The sequence below is a fragment of the Aedes aegypti genome, chromosome 2 (genome assembly GCF_002204515.2).
Source record: "Aedes aegypti strain LVP_AGWG chromosome 2, AaegL5.0 Primary Assembly, whole genome shotgun sequence".
Taxonomy (NCBI): domain Eukaryota; kingdom Metazoa; phylum Arthropoda; class Insecta; order Diptera; family Culicidae; genus Aedes; species Aedes aegypti.
The window spans coordinates 184035666-184059699 of record NC_035108.1 but is presented as its reverse complement, the minus strand read 5'-3'; the positions used below and the strand labels follow the sequence as shown (position 1 = coordinate 184059699).

Sequence of the window (24034 nt, the reverse complement as noted above, 5' to 3'; positions counted from 1 at the left end):
GTTGATCAGGCTGTAGTTGAAGAATTTGCCCCGTATCCTCAGTACACAGATTCGTTCGCTAATCGATTTCCACTTCATAACGCGTTTCATCTGCTTCCCGATCACTATGAAACCGACTCCATGTTCTGCCTTATCGCCGCCGCTGTGGTAGATGTTATATTTGAACGTAGTGTTGGCGATGGGATCAACCGCCCGGAATTCACGTTCTCCAGATCTAGGCCACCGCACTTCTTGAATAACGGCCACGCCCACTCCAACCTTCTGCAGTTCACGAGCCAAAAGGCTCGCTCGTCCGGGTTCATTTAACGTCCTGACATTCCAGGTACCAAGCTTCCATTCATAGTCCTTATTTCGTTGCCAGGTCGGTTGCCGAAAATATCGTTCGTTATTTCTTCTTTCTCCATTTTTCGTGGTAGGTGAGAAATTCGGTATGCTACCTTACCGGGGTTGCGCTACCTACATCACGTTGATGAGGCTGCCACCTTAGGTTAGTTGACGTGATACAACATTTCATACTCAGCCGCTGGATACCAGAACAGACGCTGTTTGAGCCGCACCTCCTGGTGAACAGACGCTCGGGACGCACCCCCTCACTCTAGCTGATGTCAGAAGGACAACAGTGCCCAGGTTGCACTACCAGCTAAGTACGCAACCCTTAGCTGGCGGTCTTTGTCATCGTTAGACCCGAGGAAGCGTGAGGTAGGGACTTGCGAGGACCAGAGCTATGTTGGACGCTCCTTCCTGGTTGTCGACTCACCATTTTACAAGAAAATCAACATCCCATATTGAAAACTCATTCTTCAAACCTTAATGAAGGCTGTTGCCGAAGAAACAAATCCCTTTTGAGCTTATTTTGTCTGGAATTTGTGCACATGTTTGCAGGGCTATAATCCCATTTTAAGCTTAATAATAACAAACAAACTCATGAATACCTCTTCTGCTATCCGTCGGATTGAATTTCTCTCTTCAGCAAAGCTCTTTAATATAGTTTGAAGAATGAGTTTTCACTATGGGACAAAAAGTTTGTTCTTACATTACAGTACAAGCATGTTTAGAACATATCTCCAAATTCCTCCATAGTAATTTCCATATAACCCTACATTGTCTTTGGGCCACCTTTAATTCACCACCTAGAAAGCTGAAATTTTCACAGACCACTATTTTTATAGTAAGGATGGTATGAGACATTAGCCTGGGACACGGTTATATGAAAAATTTAGATTCTCGCTCCAGTCCACTTTTTGGATTGCATTTAGGTCCCATAGCAACTGTGCAAAATTTCAGCTCGATCGAAGAAACTACAGTATTGGACAAAACATTTGCAACTTTTTCGATTTTCCATACAAAATGACCAACTTTGGTAAGCTATATCTCAGTTATTTATGGACCGATTTGAATGAAATTTTGGCAGAACATCAGACATAACTTGAATTTCAACATATATTTTTGAATGATTTTTCCAATCACAAGTTTAAAAGTAGTGACGGTTTAAATAAGGTAAATTTTTTGACGATTTTTTATAAATGACATAACTAAACATATTGAAGGAATAGCTTCATGGTATCTTCAGCAAAGTTATAGATTTTAACGAGATGAAAAGTTTGCTGAAGACAGTTTTTGTGTAAGGCTATCAGATTTTGAGATAAATAGTTTTGAATTTTTCGTCAAAAATTACACTTTTGTTAAACCGTTATTACTTATAATCTCGTGATTGGAAAAATTATTCAAAAACATATGTTGAAATTCAAGTTATATCTGATGTTCTGTGAAAATTTCATTCAAATCGGTCCAAAAATAACTGAGATTTAGCTTACCAAAGTTGGTCATTATGTATGGAAAATCAAAAAAGTTGCAAATGTTTTGTCCAATACTGTAGTTTCTTCGATCGAGCTGAAATTTTGCACAGTTGCTATGGGACCTAAATGCAATCCAAAAAGTGGACTGGAGCGAGAATCTAAATTTTTCATATAACCGTGTCCCAGGCTAATGTCTCATACCATCCTTACTATAAAAATAGTGGTCTGTGAAAATTTCAGCTTTCTAGGTGGTGAATTAAAGGTGGCCCAAAGACAATGTAGGGTTATATGGAAATTCGGAAATTTTTCCCGATTTTGTTATTATTGTTATTCCTTTACGTGTTAATCAACGTCGCCTTGCCAATAGGTTTTTATTGAATAACTTTTTTCACAAGTATCGGATTGTTTCGCGGTCTTCGGCAATATTCTTCATCGTAGAAATACCTATCGAGGTCTGTGTTCAAATTTTTTATAGAGGTCAATGGGCAACCTCTGGCGATTTTTCTTTGCAAAAGTATGTTTTCCCATAGTAAATCCCATACAAACTTTGAACGGCTGGCGCTAAAATATAGTTTCTCCGATCGAGCTGAAATTTTGCACAGTTGGTATGGGACCTAAATGCAATCCAAAAAGTGGACTGGAGCGTGAATCTAAATTTTGTCCCACACTAATGAGACATATGGGAGATTGGATTCTCACACATTTTTAAATTTTGAACCGCCCTAATGTACGCATGCAAAAACGGTCAATCGGCAAAGAAAGCTTTCAGTAAATAACTCTGAAGTGCTCATAGGAACACTAAGCAGAGAAGCAGGGTCTGTCCCCGTGGGGACGAAACGCCAGAAGAAGAAGAAGAAGAAGAAGCAATATCAAAACAATTTACACGTTTTTAATCCCTTTCGTAACTAATGGGCGACCCCTAATTAGCTTGAAATATACTGTAAAAATGATTGAAAAGTTGTAATCATTTACACTGGAGAAATGTCGATAGTTTGTGGGGCAATATAGTTGCCCCTGCCTCATGAGGATTAAAACAATTGAATTTCTCGTATTTCCAACGGAATTATTCCTAGGGGATCTCGATTGGTAATCGACTCCCTTAACCCCTCTACCGGCAGCTTCATTTTTTAACGCAAAAAAAATTTCAAATCGCGATAACTTTTTTGTTTCTCAGTATTTTTGCACCATTTTTTCACAAGTTCTCAATCATTTCTTCTAGTTTAAGAATCTGTATAAACATTGATCATTGGTCATCTGAAACCAGAGATATTACGAAATTCCTTGGGGGACTGACGTGTAAACATAACCCACGTATATACCGTAAAATCGGGTGTAATTGATCAGAAGGGTGAAATTGATCATCGTATTACACGGTTTTATTTCTTCGTAATGGAGCATAAATGTCAATGTTAGCTGCAGTAAATGAACGTTGTTTGTCGTAACTATTGTCGAATTGTGTGTTGTGGAGTTTTTTGCGTTGAAGAATGTTTATTACTATGAAAAAAAAAATGTAAAATTTTAAAATCATGCACGGTGCAGTATTGACAAACACCTATAAACTTCTATTTCTAAGCAAGGATTTGAACATAGTATAAACCTGAAAGTTTGTGAGGATGCTTGAGATATATCCGTAAACCAGATTTCATCACCAAAACTCGTACCAATTAGCTCAAATGGTTGAAATAATTGAATTTCTATTAGATATCATTGATTTCCTTAGGATATTGCATACATTTAGGCGTTTTCCGCGTAATTCTTGAAATTTAACTACCGTAATCTGGGGTAACATTGATCATTTTTTTGAATATTTCTTAAATATTTCGTTTGAAAATGCAAATAATGCAGATTTTATATTTTTAAAACAAGTACTGCCACCCATAGCTTGTAACTATATACTGCATTTTCTTTTCTGAAAGATTTAAGCATGTTTAAAAAAATGTTTTAAGTGATTTTTTGATTTAGCTGATATGGGGTAACATTGATCACTCATGTAAACAACATTCGGTAATATTGAAAATGTCGTTACTTACTTAAATCATGGCCCCTGAAGCCGAATATGAAGGCCAAACGCTTACAAGTCATTTACTTTTTGAGTTAATTTAAAATTAAAAACACCGCGAACCACGGAATACGCCTAAAGGTAGGCAATTTCCTAAGGGAAATCTATATTCTTTACGGTAATTCGTTAATGTTGCCGAATTGAGCATACTTATGAAAGTTTTGATAACGGAATCGTTTTCAGCGATGCCATTTTTAATAAGAATTCCATTTTTCTTGTTCACATCGTTTGCAGTACTTATGTGAGACATGAATCTTCGGTAGTGTCATCCTTACCCATTGAAATCATTGTTTCAAAAAGTTGACAAATTTACGCATAAGGTAAACGCAATATTCGCAAAAATATTCACTTTCATTAGCTCATGAATATAAGAAAGAGAAGCACCATTCATAATTTGGATATGTTCCATCAATAAATGATGATACGAACATTTTACAACATGAATCATTCCGATCAATGTTACCCCGCTGATCAATGATACCCCGGATTACGGTATTCGTTATTTATATAAACATTTCTTTGTTAAGATTTTGACAAGCATATTCGGATTCAGGGAGCTCAAGTTTATCATGTAGAGTTGTTTTGAAAACTAACAATAATGGCATTGACAAGTGATCAATTTCACCCCGAAATGAGATTCCCTGATTTTTTATTTTAGAGATATTTGTTAAGACTCAAAAAACATTTGTTAGAAAATTTCGGTACATGAGTCGATGAGGCTCACCTTCGTACTTGTTTTCCTGCATTTAATTGTTTGGCATTGTTAACATTAAAGAAAACAGACTAGAAAAACCGTGAAAAATGATCAATTTCACCCGAAATTATGGTATCTCAGGCTTCAGAATTTTTATCGTAATCGGATATCCACTCTTCGGAATAATATATTCATGAAAGTATGTTGTGAAAAAATGAAGCAATTTGGTCTTTGAGCAATGAGCATTTATGTTGTTGGAACCATGCAGGCCAAATAAAGTTCTTGAAAACTACAAAAAACCTCATTTCGTAATATTCAGATATCCTTAAGAATACTTAACCAATTTGTATGATTTTTTCAGAGTAGCTCCTTGTCACATGGCATTGTATAGCCCACATTTTATTTTTTCGATAAGTTGACGTAAAACAAAATTATTGTTTAAGACATTTTATATGGAATATGTCGGTACCCCAAGGAATATTAGAATATCTTTAAAACCAGATCACTAATCATCGATATCGACACAGATTCCTTAACTAGAAGAGATTTTTGAGAACTTGTGAAAAAATGGTGCAAAAATACCGAGAAACAAAAAAGTAATCGCGATTTGAATTTTTTTCTTGCGGTAAAAAATGAACCTGCCGTTAGAGGGGCTAATATAAGTAATGTTTCAAGAGAATTCGTCAAGTTAATTTTACATTTTTTCCTAGTGTGACGAAAATATTTGTTAGCACATCAGCGATTTACATAAAATTTTATGCTAAGCTCATAAAAATCATCTCGGGTGTCAAGTTCCTTCCCATTAAAACTCAGCTTCCTCCTTGCAAGCTTTACTGGGGCAAACAAGTCGGATTTCACACCCCTCGTCGAATTTTCCCATCCCAATGTCCACCCCTCAAACGAATCCACTCTCGATAATCTTCTTCCTATCGGATTTAATGTCAGGAAGACGAATATGGCCGAGGGAAATGGTTCATTCTTGCCCTTCTCCACTATATGGCCTCTATCCCAATGCTCCATGAAGCAAACCAACGAAACGGATCGGATCGAAACGGCTAAGACAGATTCGGATGTAGTCGGTCTCTATAGGTAGCCGGCTGTTCACCGAAAATCCGAAAACATGTTCCACAGATTGCTGCTGGGATTATGCATTTACCACTTTCTGCTCTTAAGCTGCTGGCTGGAGTAAGGCTCCTAACTGCTTGTATTTATAGACGGGCGTACTACAAGCTTGCCGGGTATGTTGCTACTTAGCAGTCTCTCCTAGTGGAATCGGTAAGAGTGGTTCGATGTAGAGCATTTCCAGCTCAAAACGCAAATCACTTAGATGGTACCTTTTCATTACATTGTACTTGTATTAGCACTTTTATTAGAGGCCATCTAAAAACATTTTCGTACATGTATGATGAAAAATAACACATTTAACCTTTCGGTCGTCGCGCCAATTTTTGTAACGCGAGTAGTCGCGCGTTGTACTTTCTACAACACCCTTAGTTTTGCGAATATCTCAGGAGTGTGTCCATTTAGAAAGATGACGTCTTCGGCAAAATTGTTTAGTAGCCCAAGGGCTATCATAATATATGCCAAGAAATTTGGAATTTTGCCACTAGGCGGCGCTAGTGAGCATGAAACTTTTGTTTCGCAGATCTTAGGAACCTGACCACTTAGAAAGATGGCGTCTTCGACAAAGTTGTTCGGTAACTCATGGACTATAGGCCTATTCACATGACGTCTCAAATCAGCTGATCGGGAAGCACTTTGACAGTTCTTCTATGAAAATGACAGGCCCGTGTTAGCACCGGTCCTCCACCGATGTAAACAAATGCATAGACGGATCTGTCACATGAAAAGGCCTATGCTTGTGTGAACTAGTTGATTCAACATTTTGCCACCAGGCGGCGCTAGTGAGCTTAAAACATTTGTTTCGCAAATATCTGAGGAGCCTGATCACTTAAAAAAATGGCGTCTTCGGCAGAGTTGTTCAGTAGCTCAAATTCTTTCTTTGTTTAATCCTTAAAGATCGAGATTTTGTAAAATAATGATAGTTTCTGAGCTTCTGAACAACTTTGCCGAAGGTGACTGTCTAAAAAGTCAAGATCCTGCAGTATCCTCAAAACCAAAAAATCATGCTCACTAGCGCCGCCTGGTGTCAAAATATCCTATTTTTTGGCTCAAACAATGATAGTCCTTAAGCTACTGAACTGCTTTGCCGAAGACATTATCTCTCTAAGTGGTCAGGCTCCTGAGATATCTGCAAAAAAAAAGTTTCATGCTCACTAGCGCCGCCTAGTGGCAACATTTTGAATCAACTAGTTCGAATAATAATAGTCCTTAACTTACTAAACAACTTTGCAGAAGACGCCATCATTCTCAATGGTCAGGATCCTGAAATATCTGCAAAACAAAAGTGAAACTTCCATGCCCACTAGTGCAACCTACCGGTCAAATTCCGAATTAAATGAGGTACCATCAAATAGCGCTTCACCTCCAGAACAACTTTACTAAAGACCCCAAGTTTCTATATTATCTGGATTTTGAGATATACCGATTGCAAACTGTGGTTTACTCGAACCGTATATGGTGCGTTCATTATTATGCGACTTCCATGTACATTTGTTGATTTTGCCGTATTTTAAAGGGCCATACTGTAAATAAAAACTGTCGAATATTGCTCTTAAGAAGATTCTTGAGGAATACATTTTGGTTTGGTGTCGATTGATATCTTTGTTGCAAAATGATAGCATATAAATCACAACTGTTGTACAAAGTACAACAGCGCGACAGCACAAAGGTTAACGGTAATAATCTGGATTTCAATATGCTTCTTTTTATTGCAAGTGCGATACCATGAGCGATGAAGTCCGAGAATAAATAATGAATCTCCAATGATATCTTGTAGCAAATTAAGCTATCCCAAACGAAGGGACAGATTACCAAAATCGTAGTTTGCACACATTTAGTTCAAACATGGTATGGTTACCTATTTAAAAAAGTCGTGAATATTTCAAGGATGTTTCGTTCTTCGTATACATTGCTCTCCAAAATAATTTTCTTTTCTTCTTATAAGCAACCGTAATTAGATAATGATTTCTCAATTTTCAAACGATATATTGTATTGGGTGCTGTCTGGTACTAGAGGGGGGAGATCGCCTTACCAAATTGGAAGGAAGTTTGGCGTACAATTTTTAATTGTATGTCAAATATACTCAAAATTTGCTAGTTGAACCATATTGAATATCATGACAAATAAAAACATTGTAAAACATATTTTAAGAATTTGACCATCCTAGGCTATATTTATGACTTTCGGAGATATCATTTTAATTGAATATGCTTTCAATAGGTAGGATTTTTCAAAATGTAGCCTAGAAATCTTAGCCAAATGTTTATGCAAAATATCATATACGATAACTGCTCATACATTTCATTTACATAGAAAATGGTTGACCTGAAAACGCTATTCTTATTTGCGTTTTGAGCTGGAACTGCTCTATAATGTTCGTACAAGATGTCTTTATCAAAGGGCAAGCATATCCATTGGGTGCTTTTGGCGTTTGTGTAAAATCAATAGGGAATCAACGATGGAAATTTAACGATTATTAGTAATCATCAATCGGTCCACTGTCGTAATGGTATTCGAGAAAGTCATAACACAAGAAAGTTTAAACTTTTTGTTTTGATTTCAGCAACATTGTTAAAGCGAAAAATATGTTTTTCTACCCAATACCCTCCAACAAGACCAATGTAGCTCAACCGATGCGAACAGAAAACGGTTCCGCAAACTTTCTCATCGAGAATTTTTCCACCTCGGTCGGATCAAACAAGCTGAATCTAGGGAGGTTCCAGGGAGTTTCAACAGTTGGTCCGGACTGGCTTATCTTAAAGGGAAAATCTTTTACAAACCAACAACAGATGGCAGATTTTCACTTTTTCATCTTCCCCTGGGAGAATGAGAATCGTCGTACTCGCAGCCAGAGTCGTGTGCAAAAACTTTTCATGTGAATAAATCAAAGGGAAACTTTTCATTTCCCAGCGTACCGTTTTCATACAGCATGCAGCGCTCTCGACGGTCTCAAAGAAAAAGGTTTTTGTGTGTTTCCCGGAGCATGACTGCGTAAGTAGCCGCTTGTTCCACCGGTGAACAACATTTCAAGATTATTTGTCGCGATTAATCTGTTTGCACGCGGAGATTTCTCGGTCACTTACCTCGTTCTGCTCGGAAGACTTGCCGTTCACATGATGATTTCTGGCATCTTCATGATGCGTTCCGTTGGTTTCGCCGCTTTTATCGCTTCCGTTGGTCAGACGTTTTGTGGAGCTGGATTCGTTGACGCTGGAATCTGCAAGGGAATCCGAACTCATGGAAGAAGCTTTATCTTCATCGGACGAATCACCCAGTTCGTAGATGTTCACCATGTGGGCCGCCTGAGCATGTACCATCAAATCCCATGGGTTGGAAAAGGAATCTTTGCACGCCACGCAGAGCAATTTCGCTGATGGGGGGTTGCTTTCTGTGAAGTCAAGAATTGGGTATGGATTTTGATAGGCATCAAGAGCAGAGATATGGATACTTACTGTTTTTGTTAACGGTCAACGGAGAAACACATTTGCAGGTGAAACGAAGTTTGCAATAGGATTTCTTATGATCCAACAGTTCGGTCAAATCGGTGAACATTTCTCGACAGTTGCCACAAATCAGTGTATCCGGATTACCTGTAACATCAAGAACAAATAGTATCAAAATGTTAGCTTCTCTATCATATAAATTCAAAACATGCAGTTGAACAAGACTCTATTTAGTTTATTTGTACCAAGAAATTTTCAATTCAGATTTTACTTCAGAAAACAAACTTTACCTAATTCTCCGCAACATTGTTGACAGATTCACACTTCAAATCTTAAACATTCAGTACTCCCGCGAGAGAAAAAAAAAATTCATTGGAGATCCGCTTCGGAAAACTCTCACATGACGAATCACTTGCTCACACTAATGCCGTCAAAAATGATTTAATCATCACCCATCGTAATTTTTGAAAGATTTGTTATTTTCCTAGCATGATAATGAAGAATGAGTGCTTTGCCTGAAAAAATGGTGAAAATACAAGCCAATTAGTAAAACAGATGATCTAACTCATAAATGATTTTCTGCTCAGCTGCGTGAAAGCGTGAAAAATCTCAAGCAAGAGATTTGATGAATTTAGATAGAGGCTAAAAATCAGACACGAAATTGATCTGCAGGGCTCAACAAGCCTGAAATCTTCCAGAAATTCTAAATACCACCAGAATTCAAAATTGTTTTGAATTCTTTTATATGTATCATTTAAAACATAACATTAATCTCTTATATCAAGGTGTTCTGTGTTAGACAACACTATTATCCTAATTTAGTTGAAAAAAAAAACGCTTTTACAGTAATACCTCGTTAAAACGTAACTCTATTATTATTCCTAATATAAATCGACATATGGAGAGAAAATTGGGAACAAAAATCAACAGAAAAAAATCGAGATATGGAGATATCGCGATAAGGAGGATATCGAGATATGGAGAGAGAAAATGGGGGTGAAGAGACCTATTGCAGTAATCCTAAATAAAAGAAAATGCAGAAAATTTTTTGGATATATCCTTCAACACTCGTAGAAACTCTAAAAGAAACTTATAAATGAGATTTTTTAGAAATTTTCAATAAAGTTAATGCTGAGCAATCCAGGAACACTTCAAGCAGGCAATAATAAAACTTCAAGAATTTTATTATGAGGAACTCGTGGTAAAATTCTTAAAACAAACCCTTTCGTAATTTCTTGACATAAGCTTCACTAGAAATCACTAAAAAACTCCATGACTCCATTTTTCTGCTCGTCATGCTCTACGGGCGGACCGGTTGGATGCCAAGGTCGGTCTTGCGATTCCGGTTGAGGGGTAACTTCCGGTTCGCAAGCGTCCCGACGACATAAAGCCGGCGGTTCGTCGTGATCGATACTACTCGCCTTAGTTCCCGACGGTGAAGCTAGCCTACTACGATGGAGAGTACCTCTTCCGAAACCGGTAACGTTACGCGTTGTTCATACTCCGTTGTTGGCCGGTAGAGTTCCGAAGTCGGCCCAGAGATTCTGGTTGGACGATGGCTTCCGGTTCACTGGCGCTCCGACGACTCAAGCCGGTTATACGCCTGCACTACTCAGAATAGCCCCCGACGGTGGATCTATCCTACTCCGACGAAGATTTCCCCGGCGGCGGAAGATCTTCCGAACCGATGCTATCCGGGCAGATGCCGAGGTCGATCCTGCGATTCCGGTGGAAGGAAACTACCGGTTCACAGGCGCCCCGACGATCATTTGCCGGTGCTGTTTCGCGGTCTACTCAGCTAGTCCCCGGCGGAGGATCTAGCCTACTCCGATCGCGCCCGATGGTCTCCTCTCATCAACAGACTGACTTATCGTGTGCCGAGGTTAGTCCGACAATGGACCGATGCACGGGTTCACTATTTGACGTTTTAGCGGTGCCGTGTTATTTATGTCACCATGGAAACTAGTGAATTCGGCACCGCTCAAACGTCACTAGTCGTGCATCGGTCCATTCCGGTGAGAGCTTAGCTTCCGGTTCATCAGCGCCCCGACGTCCCGACGTCCCGACGTCCCGACGTCCCGACGTCAAGCGCTGCTCTCTGCGTCTCATTTCGCTGTTCTTCTCGCCAGTTGCGCTGTAAGCCAGTCATTATTTGCACCACCATGTTGGTCATCATATTCCAAAGATCGAGATTGCTTATCATTCCGTGGACCACACCTTCTACGCTGAAGTACTCACCAAAAGCAGTCGCCACCGTGTTTCGTTCTATGTTGAACCTCGGGCAGTCGTAGACAAAATGTTCTGGCGTTTCTTCAATCTCCTTACACTCAGGACAAAATGGTGAAGACGCATGGCCGAATCGATGCATATACTGCTTGAAGCAGCCGTGGCCAGACAAGAACTGTGTCAGGTGGAAGTTCACTTCTCCGTGCTCCCTGTTCACCCAGGCCGATAGATTCGGGACCTGCCTTTCTCGGAGGCATCCCATTCTTGCTGCCACTTAGCCAGCGAACGAATTCATGCCAACTTCCTCGCCTGCCTAGTTTCTCTTTGCTGATAGCGATTACGCATGCCGCCTCCGACGAAATAGTCCTGTACGCGCTCACCACTCGCATGGTGATGAGTCGGAACGTGCTGTTTAACTTATCCCGATTCCGCTTGGTCTGTAGCGCCGCGCTCCAGACTAGCGCACCGTATCTTAGTAGCAATGTTGATACGACCCTTAGATGGGGTGACATTGAGTCATTGTAATTAACATAACTTGTTTTTGAGAAAATGATCGCAAAAAACATTCACAGCTGAAAAATATTGATGAAATACGATGGAAACAAAGCAAAAATAAGATGTTTCACAAGTTTGATAAACCTACTTGAAAGTACGATTACACCAAAACAATGAAGAGGTACACTCCCGTGCATAAGTTTGGGTTCACCCCCTAAAAAACATGCAAAAGTATTCAGTCCATATCTCTGTGATTACACGTCCAATTGAAACTCTTTAAGCCGCATTCGAAAGGCAAAGAGTTATTCTTACTTCGTATGTATTTTTCCAAAAACATTCATTGAACTTTGTATTCTAAATTTTTACTTAAAGTTGTGACATTTTTCAAAAAACACACTGAAAAAACATAGCTAATTTCATCAGCATTGGTTCGACCAAAATTTTAAGACAAGGTGTCATTAGAATCACAATCTTGTATTCTTTGAAGAGCACTCATGAAATTTTGGCGGAAAAATCTGGAAAGTATTCAAAATCAATGAAACAGTCAGTCAAGTCATCGTGCAAAAGTTTGGGTTCACCTTAACTTACTTAAATCTGTGAAATCTCAAACCAATCATGTACGCGCCATTATTTGCGCTCATAAAAGCTTTAAACTATTAAAATCGGTTGAAAAATAGTAGAGATATTGACAAAAATGATGTGCGTGCGGCTCAGGTGAACCCAAACTTTTGCACGATTGGCATCATACTGAGGGGTGAACCCAAACTTTTGCACGATGACTTGACTGACTGTTTCATTGATTTTGAATACTTTCCAGATTTTTCCGCCAAAATTTCGTGAGGTTCCTTCAAAGAATATAAGATTACGATTCTAATGACACTTTGATTTAAAATTTTGGTCGATCCAATGTTGAGGAAATTGGATTTGATTTTTCAGTGTGTTTTTTGAAAAATGTCACAACTTTAAGTGAAAATTTAGTATACAAAATCCAAAAAATGTTTTTGGAAAAATACATACGAAGTAAGAATAACTCTTTGCCTTTTGAATGCGGCTTAAAGAGTTTCAATTGGACGTGTAATTACTGAGATATGGACAGAACACTTTTGTATGTTTTTGAGGGGGTGAACCCATACTTATGCAGGGGAGTGTATGTGCAAAATGTTTGTAGAACCAGCAGTTATCGTCAAGTTTACATATATTTTCTTATATTGAAACATCCACATGGTTATTAAATTAATTAACTCATAACACGTGGTAAAAATGGATAAATTATGGGTGAAATTATGCAAAAAAAATTCACGTGCTTGGTTGGGATTCGAACCCAGATGCTAGACGAGCGCTTAAGGGTAAGGTTGAGCATCCGTTCAAGCTGAAAACTTAATCGATTGGTCACCAGCTGCTGGTGACCAATCGATTAGGTTTTCAGCTCAAACGGATGTTTGGTTCTCCAGATCCGTGCTCTTGAAAATTTGAACTTTGGCTTCGATTTATCTTCACCTTAACCAACTAAGCTACCGGGCCGCTTGGTAACTTAGAAGGTGGGGATTTGAATTAGAAACTTGCAACCTACCTGCGGACCCCCTTGAGGTTGAAGCGCCCATCTAGCGAATAAGAAGTCGTGGGTTCGATCCCCACTGGAGCACGTGGTTTCTTTTCGCAGTTTCAATTTCAATTTGTACATTTGACACGTGTTTCGTCGTGTACATGTAAACTTCAAAACTCCAAAACCTTATAATAGCAAGATTTCTTGGGCGGGAATTGCCTACATTGATCATTAATTAACTGTGCAACGCGTAATGAGTTAATTAATTTAAAGTTTTTTTTTTTAGTTTTACAATCAAGCCGACATGATAAACACCGTCAAATGCTTTTTTCTATGTCTAGAATGGTAAGACCAAAATGACCTTCAGATTTGTTGAAACGAATTATATTTTTTACATGTAAAATTTGATGAGTGATCGAATGTCCATGGCGCAATCCGGATTGTTCATTAGCAAAAAAAATAAATTTTAGTTAATGTGGACCATCATTCTGTTTAAAATAACCTTTTAAAAAGTTTACTGATGGAGGAAAGTAAGCTGACTGGACGAAATCTGGAAGCATCTGCAACATTTTTGTGCGGCTTCAAAATTGGTGCAACCTTGTTTTTTTTTTTCATTTATCAGAAAAATATTCTCACTGAAAACGTTTGTTAAATTTATCAACCAAGAATGATAGGCTACTCTCTGAAAGTTTATGAAAATGTAGAAAATTCCATAAATGGCCATGGGCTTTCACATTTTTGATTTTTTTTTAAATAATAGTTCTTACTTCTTCCAAATCATTCCTAAAGGAATTTTCAAAAACGGTCCCTAGTGTTGAACTCAAGGTGTCTCTAGTAGATTTAGGATTGTTGAATCTGATGCCGTTTTCAGATATGTTTCAGCACTTCACAATTTTTAGCTACAAATCGCCAAAGTTGTGTAAAATACTAGTTTCATTGATGTTTAAAAAAAAAAATGAAATTTTCAGCAACTTTATTGAAAAGATTTGTTATCTACATGAAGTTTGAATTGTATGGCAGATTAAGCAACTAAATTGCCATACAACAAGCCATGCAAGCTGGAAAACTTGCATGCAAGTTTGTTGAAATAGTTAAATTTCACATTTTCAACAGTCAATATCGCAAAATCTAGACGTGCTATGATATTTTTGAAATCTTCAATGGATTCAGCAACCCTTACTTAAGTAAAAAGTGGTATTTTAGTGCCTGAGACAAAAACGTGTTCCGCAGCGTTACAAAAGCCGAAGAATAAAAGCATTTTCCGAATTAAAATTAAGGTGAAATTGTCTAACAAATTTCTTAAAGAGTTCTCCCAATTCTTTTTACATGTGTTGCTTCAGAAATATGCTATAAGTTTGATATTGGTATGGAGTGGCTTGTAAAGATTTTTTTGTAATGAAATCCCGAAAAAAATAGCTGTGGAGAAATTTATAGAACCTGAGAAATCGGTGAGAATTCTGTGAGAAGTTCAAGAATTACATGCAATATAATTTAGTAAATCTGTTGGAAAAATTTATTGAAAAATCGCCAGAAGAATCAATTAAGCAGTTTAAAGAGAAAAAAATCTCTGGAAAACACTCACATGCTCACTGAGAACGGTTTTTTTATTTAGTCACGGCAGGAAAGTAAGATGTGCACTATTTTCTTTTATTTGTAAATGCTTATTCTTACTTCGTATGTATTTTTACAATTACATTCATTGAACTTTGTATATTAAATTTTTACTTAAAGTTGTGACATTTTTCAAAAAACACACTGGAAAAACATAGCTAATTTCCTCAGCATTGGTTCGACCAAAATTTTAAGACAAGGTGTCATTAGAATCGCAATCTTGTATTCTTTGAAGGGCACTCATGAAATTTTGGCGGAAAAATCTGGAAAGTATTCAAAATCAATGAAACAGTCAGTCAAGTCATCGTGCAAAAGTTTAGGTTCACACCTCAGTATGGTGTATCGTGCAAAAGTTTGGGTTCACCTGAACTTACTTAAATCTGTGAAAACTCAAACCAATCATGTACGCGCCATTATTTGCGCTCATGAAAGCTTTAAACTATTAAAATCGGTTGAAAAATGGTAGAGATATTGACAAAAAGGATGTGCGTGCGGCTCAGGTGAACCCAAACTTTTGCACGATTGGCATCATACTGGGGTGAACCCAAACTTTTGCACGATGACTTGATTGACTGTTTCATTGATTTTGAATACTTTCCAGATTTTTCCGCCAAAATTTCGTGGGGTTCCTTCAAAGAATATAAGATTACGATTCTAATGACACTTTGATTTAAAATTTTGGTCGATCCAATGCTGAGGAAATTGGATTTGATTTTTCAGTGTTTTTTGAAAAATGTCACTACTTTGAATGAAAATTTAGTATACAAAATTCAAAAAAATGTTTTTGGAAAAATACATACGAAGTAAGAATAACTCTTTGCCTTTTGAATACGGCTTAAAGAGTTTCAATTGGACGTGTAATTACTGAGATATGGACAGAACACTTTTGTATGTTTTTGAGGGGGTGAACCCATACTTATGCACGGGAGTGTATGTGCAAAATGTTTGTAGAACCAGCAGTTATCGTCAAGCTTACATATATTTTCTTATATTGAAGCATCCACATGGTTATTAAATTAATTATGGGTGAAATTATGCAAAAAAAAATCACGTGCTTGGTTGGGATTCGAACCCAGATGCTAGACGAGCGCTTAAGGGTAAGGTTGAGCATCCGTTCAAGCTGAAAACTTAATCGATTGGTCACCAGCTGCTGGTGACCAATCGATTAGGTTTTCAGCTCAAACGGATGTTTGGTTCTCCAGATCCGTGCTCTTGAAAATTTGAACTTTGGCTTCGATTTATCTTCACCTTAACCAACTAAGCTACCGAGCCGCTTGGTAACTTAGAAGGTGGGGATTTGAATTAGAAACTTGCAACCTACCTGCGGACCCCTTTGAGGTTGAAGCGCCCATCTAGCGAATAAGGAGTCGTGGGTTCGATCCCCACTGGAGCACGTGGTTTCTTTTCGCAGTTTCAATTTCAATTTGTACATTTGACAAGTGTTTCGTCGTGTACCGTAAAACGGGGTAACTTTGATAATGCGGGTAACTTTGATAGTGCGTAACCCACCACATAGTAAACGAAATATCATAATTTCTGTTAATCAGTTAATCAAAACGAATGCAAAACTAAAGCATATTAGTATGACACTTCATGTAAGAGCGGTTTTCATTTGAATCAAGAACATTTTAGGCTGTTTATACGAATTTAAAAAATTTACACAATTTTAGCATTTTCGAAACGCTTACAAACAATCTGTTCTACGATCACTATTTGATGTAGTTTTGAATAGTTGGCCACTTATCTTTGACAGCCTAGTTATCATAGAACTTGAATACGGTCTCAAATCTCTTAGCGAAAAGCATTTTCACAAACTGGGACCATTTTTGTAATCTATGTCAGAAATTTCCATATAACGTTAAGCGCCTAGAGGTATGCAATGCCCTACAAATGTTCGTTATTCATTCAATTTTGTTCGAATCATACTCCATTATCAAAGTTACCCCAAAACAGAAAACCAACATTCGATTACATGAAAAATTATATATCCATTCAAAATAAATCTTTTGCCAATTTATCGACTGTAATCGATAGCTAGGATGCCAGTACTTGTTTTAAAAATATAAATTGTAAATCTTTGAAACAGCATGCAAAAATATTCAAGTTTTTTCGAAAAAACTATCAAAGTTACTCCGATTTACGGTACATGTAAACTTCAAAACGCCAAAACCTTATAACAGCAAGATTCCTTGGGCGGGAATTGCCTACATTGATCATTAATTAACTGTGCAACGCGTAATGAGTTAATTAATTTAAAGTTTTTTTTTAGTTTTACAATCAAGCCTACATGATAAACACCGTCAAATGCTTTTTTCTATGTCAAGAATGGTAAGACCAAAATGACCTTCAGATTCGTTGAAACGAATTATATGTTTTACATGTAAAATTTGATGAGTGATCGAATGTCTATGGCGCAATCCGTATTGTTCATTAGCAAAAAAATAAATTTTAGTTAATGTGAACCATCATTCTGTTAAAAATAACCTTTTAAAAAGTTTACTGATGGAGGAAAGTAAGCTGACTGGACGAAATCTGGAAGCATCTGCAACATTTTTGTTCGGCTGCAAAATTGGTGCAACCTTGTTTTTTTTTTCATTTATCAGAAAAATATTCTCACTGAAAACGTTTGTTAAATGTATCAACCAAGAATGGTAGGCTACTCTCTGAAAGTTTATGAAAATGTAGAAAATTCCATAAATGGCCATGGGCTTTAACATTTTTGATTTTTTTTTTTAAATAATAGTTCTTACTTCTTCTAAATCATTCCTAAAGGAATTTTCAAAAACGGTCCCTTGTGTTGAACTCAAGGTGTCTCTAGTAGATTTAGGATTGTTGAATCTGATGCCGTTTTCAGATATGTTTCAGCACTTCACAATTTTTAGCTACAAATCGCCAAAGTTGTGTAAAATACTAGTTTCATTGATGTTTAAAAAAAATGAAATTTTCAGCAACTTTATTGAAAAGATTTGTTATCTACATGAAGTTTGAATTGTATGGCAGATTAAGCAAATAAATTTCCATACAACAAGCCATGCAAGCTGGAAAACTTGCATGCAAGTTTGTTGAAATAGTTAAATTTCACATTTTCAACAGTCAATATCGCAAAATCTAGACGTGCTATGATATTTTTGAAATCTTCAATGGATTCAGCAACCCTTACTTAAGTAAAAAGTGGAATTTTAGTGCTCTTTTTTTTAAATCTCTGGAAAACACTCACATGCTCACTGAGAACGGTTTTTTTATTTAGGCACGGCAGGAAAGTAAGATGTGCACTATTTTCTTTTATTTGTAAATGCTTATAAAACGTGATCGATTTCTGAATTCATTCATAGGATTTTCAAAGATCATGATTGTATTTTACACTATAAACCACAGCGTATTACTGTCCATGCATTTGAGATGGAAAACACTTTTTTATTTCGTTAGCTATATCCACTGTCGTTTTTCGGACAAAAATTTACGACATATCAAAACGAAAAGACAACACGAAATCCTGTTGCATTGTTTCACAGTGAGTTCGACGAAACCCACCGTTGTCGATGAAAAACTACCAGCCGGTCTCAGTGAAAAAAGTTCCCCCATGCCACCCCTAGAATCTCCCATATAGTGTTGTGACACGCGCTCCCTTGTTTGGGTTTTGAGCGAGAGAAAACTCCGACAAACCCGACGAAAAACAAAAACATCACCGAGTTTTATTTCCATGCCTTTAATTAAAATATGAATATTTTATCAACGTGGTATCATCGCGTTAGCAGGAGGGAGAGGAAGAAACGAGATTGCGAGGGAAGGCAACTGAGGTTTGTTGGTTTCCCATTCATTCGTTTATTTGTAACAAATACAAATGTTACTGGTAGCTGGTGCTGACGACGATGATGGGTATCTGTTTTATCGTTCTGATGCCAGGATCCATTGTTTTTGGAATGAAAGTGGCGAGGGAAGAATGATTCGGAGCTCGACGGTTGGTCATTTTTTCGTTATTGCCATTGTCACCAATAGAAGATTACTTGATAGTACGTTCTTCAATGTATAATGCATCTATTTTCGTTTTTGGCAATTCAAGGAATTGATGTTGGTTGGTAAATGCTGGTCATGGCGTACCATTGGTACTTCACATACCTGCAGGAATAAAAAAGACCCTTTTGTGTGGTCCTTAGCCTTATATCCAGATACTGCTATCCCGACTTTTTCGTGGTACTGGCCGGAGAACGAGCAACCTTAGGTAAGACATCATTTATTTAGCTAACATTTAAACAGATAACACAATTTAACTACACAATACCCGGATCATGGCCGAACTCGCTATCCTCTGCCTCACGCTAGCCAAATGCGTACTTGATCCACTTGAAGCGAACGCCGATTGTCCGACATTTCCCCGAAAACCATTTCCCCGAATGAAATTTTCCCGAAGGATTTTCTCCCGAAAACCATTTCCCCGAATGAACTGTTTCCCCGAAAGTACTGTTTCCCCGAAATCTTTTTCCAAAGACATTTTTTATTCATTTATTTTATTATCGGTGTAATAGACTATATTCAGCAAATTTGATAATCGTTTCATACGATAGATTTGAATTAGCTTAGCTTAGCTTAGACTGACTACACATATCAATGGTTGCTATTCCGTGATTGACCGAGGTCAGTGAAAATGCACAAAGAATCAACTAGAAGATCGGCTGGGATTGGCCATAATCTTCTTCAGTGTGCATAATTCAGTGCCTCTATTTATACATGGTCAATAACGGCGCCGGCCACGTCCTTGCAGTCAGGTGGGATTGGGGGAAGGAATGTTAGTGTGTAACCTTTGCTATTAGGAGACCGTGTTTGCCTCTGCATCTCCACAAAGGTTACTGGGAAGGATGTTTGTTAATGGAGAGGATCGTTGGGTCACAGGATTCACTTTGATAAGCGATTAGACCATGATAAATAATTATTTGTGAGCTATAAATATGCTTATATGTAAATATAATATTTTCATTTGGTATGAACAATATCTATGTAGAGAGAAATTATGCCGACACTTGATGTGACGAACCATTCAAAGTTTGTTAAATAAAGTGAATCTTTCGCAAGTCTACACTCGTAGTGTCGAACCATTCATTTTTTTTTTTAATTACAAAAATAAAAGTAAAAGGAAAAAGGTGTTTTGAGAAAAAAAAAAAAAAAAAATATTGGACGTAAATAATTTATGAATCAGAGTTTATGTCGACACTCACAGTGACGAATCTTTCATAGTTTGTTGAAAAATCATATTTACGTCTCACCGTTGTAACGATTAGAGGTGCAATCATACATATTTTATAGATTAGAAATAGTAGCATGAAACGAGCTCACCAATTTATGCGTCATCCTTGAGCAGCAACAATCCACTTTCAGCTTCACTCGTTTGCTCGGCTATATAAAAATACACAGAGAAAATAGGCGCGCGACCCGAGAGGGAAAGCAACTGACGACTGCTCGGGCTTTCTTGACGCACTGCCCAGGAGCAAGTGTCAACGTCGAAAGATCAAAAAGAACTTATCGAACGCAGCACTTTTTCACTTTACTCGACCGATGCGCGACATGTTTGATCCTGCCCTCATCGCCGGCTCCCGCAGGAGCAAGCGTCAAGGTCGAAGGATCAAACACAACTAAATGATCACGCGACTTTTTCACTTTCACTCGACCGATGCGCGACATGTTTGATCCTGCCCTCATCGCCGGCCCCGCAGGAGCAAGCGTCAAGGTCGAAGGATCAAACACAACTAAATGATCACGCCACTTTTTCACTTTCACTCGACCGACGCGCGACATGTTTGATCCTGCCCTCATCGCCGGCCCACGCAGGAGCAAGCGTCAAGGTCGAAGGATCAAACACAACTAAATGATCACGCGACTTTTTCACTTTCACTCGACCGATGCGCGACATGTTTGATCCTGCCCTCATTGCCGGCCCCCGCAGGAGCAAGCGTCAAGATCGAAGGATCAAACACAACTAAATGATCACGCCACTTTTTCACTTTCACTCGACCGACGCGCGACATGTTTGATCCTGCCCTCATCGCCGGCCCACGCAGGAGCAAGCATCAAGGTCGAAGGATCAAACACAACTCCGTTTCATACGATAGATTTGAATTGAACAAAAAGTGATATTTGGATTGAAAATCGATGACAGTTTTTACTGGCTGCTTTCAAAAACATGTTAGAAAATGAAGTTCGGTATTAAAATATGATTATGCTAAGAATCGTAATAAAAATGCATAAAATGTAGAATGTGGGTTTTGAAAGAATATTCAAGAGATGAACAAATCTTGTGCTTAATGTCGTTTGTCTGAACATAATTCATCTGAATGACATCTGGCTGAACTGGCAACGGCAGCATTATGATATAAGGTTTGGCTGGTTGAAAACAGTTTGCAGGCAGTGATGCCACATACACAGATTTATCTCTAATTACACAGATTTTTTCTTGTTCTTGCCTACAGATATCTGTGATCACAGATCATATAATTTTGAGTTCAAAAAGATTTTTAAGATTTTAGGATATAACACGAGTTTAGGACATGGATGTGGAAAGAAATGCCATTACTCTGTTTAATTTTCTAAAATTCTTAAGTATTTCAAATATTTCGAAACAATTGTGCATCTGTTTCTCACTTTTAGTAGAATAAGTTCAAGTTTAAAATTTTAGACATGCCAAGAACACCCAACATACGTTTGCAAATGTTCTTTTTGATCTAAAAAGGTGAAATTTTAAATTTTTGTGCAACACAGATTTTTACCAAGATTTTTGTAGGTCGGCTACAGATAAAAGAGATTTTTTCAACTCAAAACACAGATGAGATTCGAAAAAAATGTGGCAACACTGTTTGCAGGATTCAAAGACGTGACACAAATGAGATGCAGTGAAGATGGCGTGAAAATTTAGAAATAATAAATGAATCACTAAGTTGATTTCAGACGCAGCTGATAGTTCAACACACCGGGTTCAGGCTATCATTCGATCATTACTTCCGCGTTAGTAGTTTCTGTATCTTAAAACACAAGCAGATGTTTTTTTAAACTCTAGTTAACGTAAAAAAGGCTTGTTTTCAATTTTATAAATATCCCTTGTTTAGAAAATAGGTTATTCTTCCTTATATTACTGGTCTAATAATCGTTGGCATCAAAATAGTTTATAATTTTAAAGCTATTATAAGGCGATATCATCGTAGGCAGTTCTTTGAAGCTTTTCTTTATTAATATTGTTCTTCTTGCAGCTGCTACACTGCCGTGAATCGCAAGTCAGTCCCATCTGTAAAAAGTATGCATTGAGAAAATGGATTGTGAAGTTTCCAAACTCAAAGAGGAAGAAGATTGCAACATGATCAAATCTCAAAGAAACTTTCACAATTTGATTTTCACCACGATATCCTTCCGAAAAAATATAGAGATAATGTTCTTTTTTTGCGTTACATGGTGCGAACATCTAATATGTGGTTACTTTTCATTATGGGACAACCCAGCTTGGTGTTTTTTTTTTCCTAAATCATATTATCTCATTAGAGCAGCTAAAAGAGCATTGGAAGATAAGTTGAAAACTGAAGTCAACTCAATTTTGACGAAAATTCAGATGGAGATGACTTACGATTCAAGGCAGTACTGATTTTATCATAAATTTGCCCTTCTTATATTAGAATGTTGTTCTTTATACATAAATATATCAATAAAAAACACAGAACTACCGAAACTTTAATCAGTTTTTTTGCTGGTAATTATACGCTATTACTTCAAATGACATTGTAAGAACGAATACTACAGATTTTAATATTTTGATTCAACATTTTCAATTCTTTCGATTTACTCTTAAGCCTGATTTAGTAATTTCTTGGCCTATCTTGATGCATGGGAAATTCCTGCAAGGAATCGATCAAAGAAGCGTTTTTTTTTCTGATCGCAGTACGCAGTTGAAAAAAAATGTCAGTTCAAACGGGAGTCGCTGTAGGAAATTTCTACAAGAAATCGATGAGATATTTCTTTAGTGATTCTTTTTCAGCAGCAAACAGACATTTTTTTCTATTTAATTGGTGATTATTAGCATTTCCCGTTTTTATTACTAACATGCTCTCTGTATTTGACGTTTTTGACTAGATGACCTATTTAGGAACGTTTCGGAAAAATTAACGTTCGGCTTCTATCCAAGACATAAAAAGATTTTTATTTGGAAAACTGGCATTGATTGTCAATAAATTAATAAAGAAGTATGTTGTCTTTTTAAAATATTTAGAAGGAAGAATCGAGGTTTAATTATGTAGTGCAAGATATAATAGATTCTAAGGATCATTGAACTCAGCTACTGTTACTAAGTATAATGAAATTACGTTAAACCTAATAGACATATGACATGAGGACCAAATAAGGCATCTTTGCGTAATCATGCGAAGCAATGTGAAAGAACAGCCTATTATATAAAGAAGGGAAAATTCAAATTGAAATATTATCAACTAAGTGTCACTAAATATTGGAACAGTTTAAATATAAAGAACAACCTATTATTCTAAGAAGGCAAAACTAAGCCGAATGTTTATTCGGCAAAATGTCCAGACAAATATCTATACTCCAAAGATACCACTTCCAATGAAACTGTTTATTATGTGCTTGCTTTTTTCATCACGCAATCACAAAAAATCTAAGTTGTTTGACTTAATGCATGTGGCACATTATTTTGAATATCTGTTACTTTAAACACATGAATTTAAAAACAAATTAATCAATTTCCATCTAGTCTTTAACACGTCTAACACGTTAAATACTTTTTGGCAGAAGGATCAAGAATAGTTTTCAGTATGTCAATTACATTACGATTTTTTCGGGGAAATGGTACATTCGGGAAAATAATTTTCGGGGAAATAGTTCATTCGGGAAAATTTCATTCGAGGAAATTGCATTCGGGGAAATAGTTTTCGGGGAAATGTCGGACAATCGCGAACGCCATCTTTGCAGTGTTGATGTTCGGCATTCTTGCATCATGCCCTGCTAATCGTATCCTTCCAGATTTGGCCACCTTCTGGATACCGTCAAACGGGGTAACT

At 37.3% G+C, this 24034-nt stretch overlaps 1 protein-coding gene across 7 annotated transcripts in view; it reads right to left on the bottom strand.

The window, feature by feature from the left end:
* Positions 1-24034, bottom strand: part of LOC5572637 — a 348615-nt gene that overhangs the window by 36290 nt on the left and 288291 nt on the right. For all 7 annotated transcript variants that reach the window (XM_021843388.1, XM_021843390.1, XM_021843386.1 and 4 more), the window contains 2 exons: positions 9125-9262; positions 8756-9060 (listed from right to left, as the gene is read on the bottom strand). In XM_021843388.1, the coding sequence (XP_021699080.1) occupies positions 8756-9060; positions 9125-9262 (443 nt within the window). The remainder of the gene's footprint in view (positions 1-8755; positions 9061-9124; positions 9263-24034) is intronic.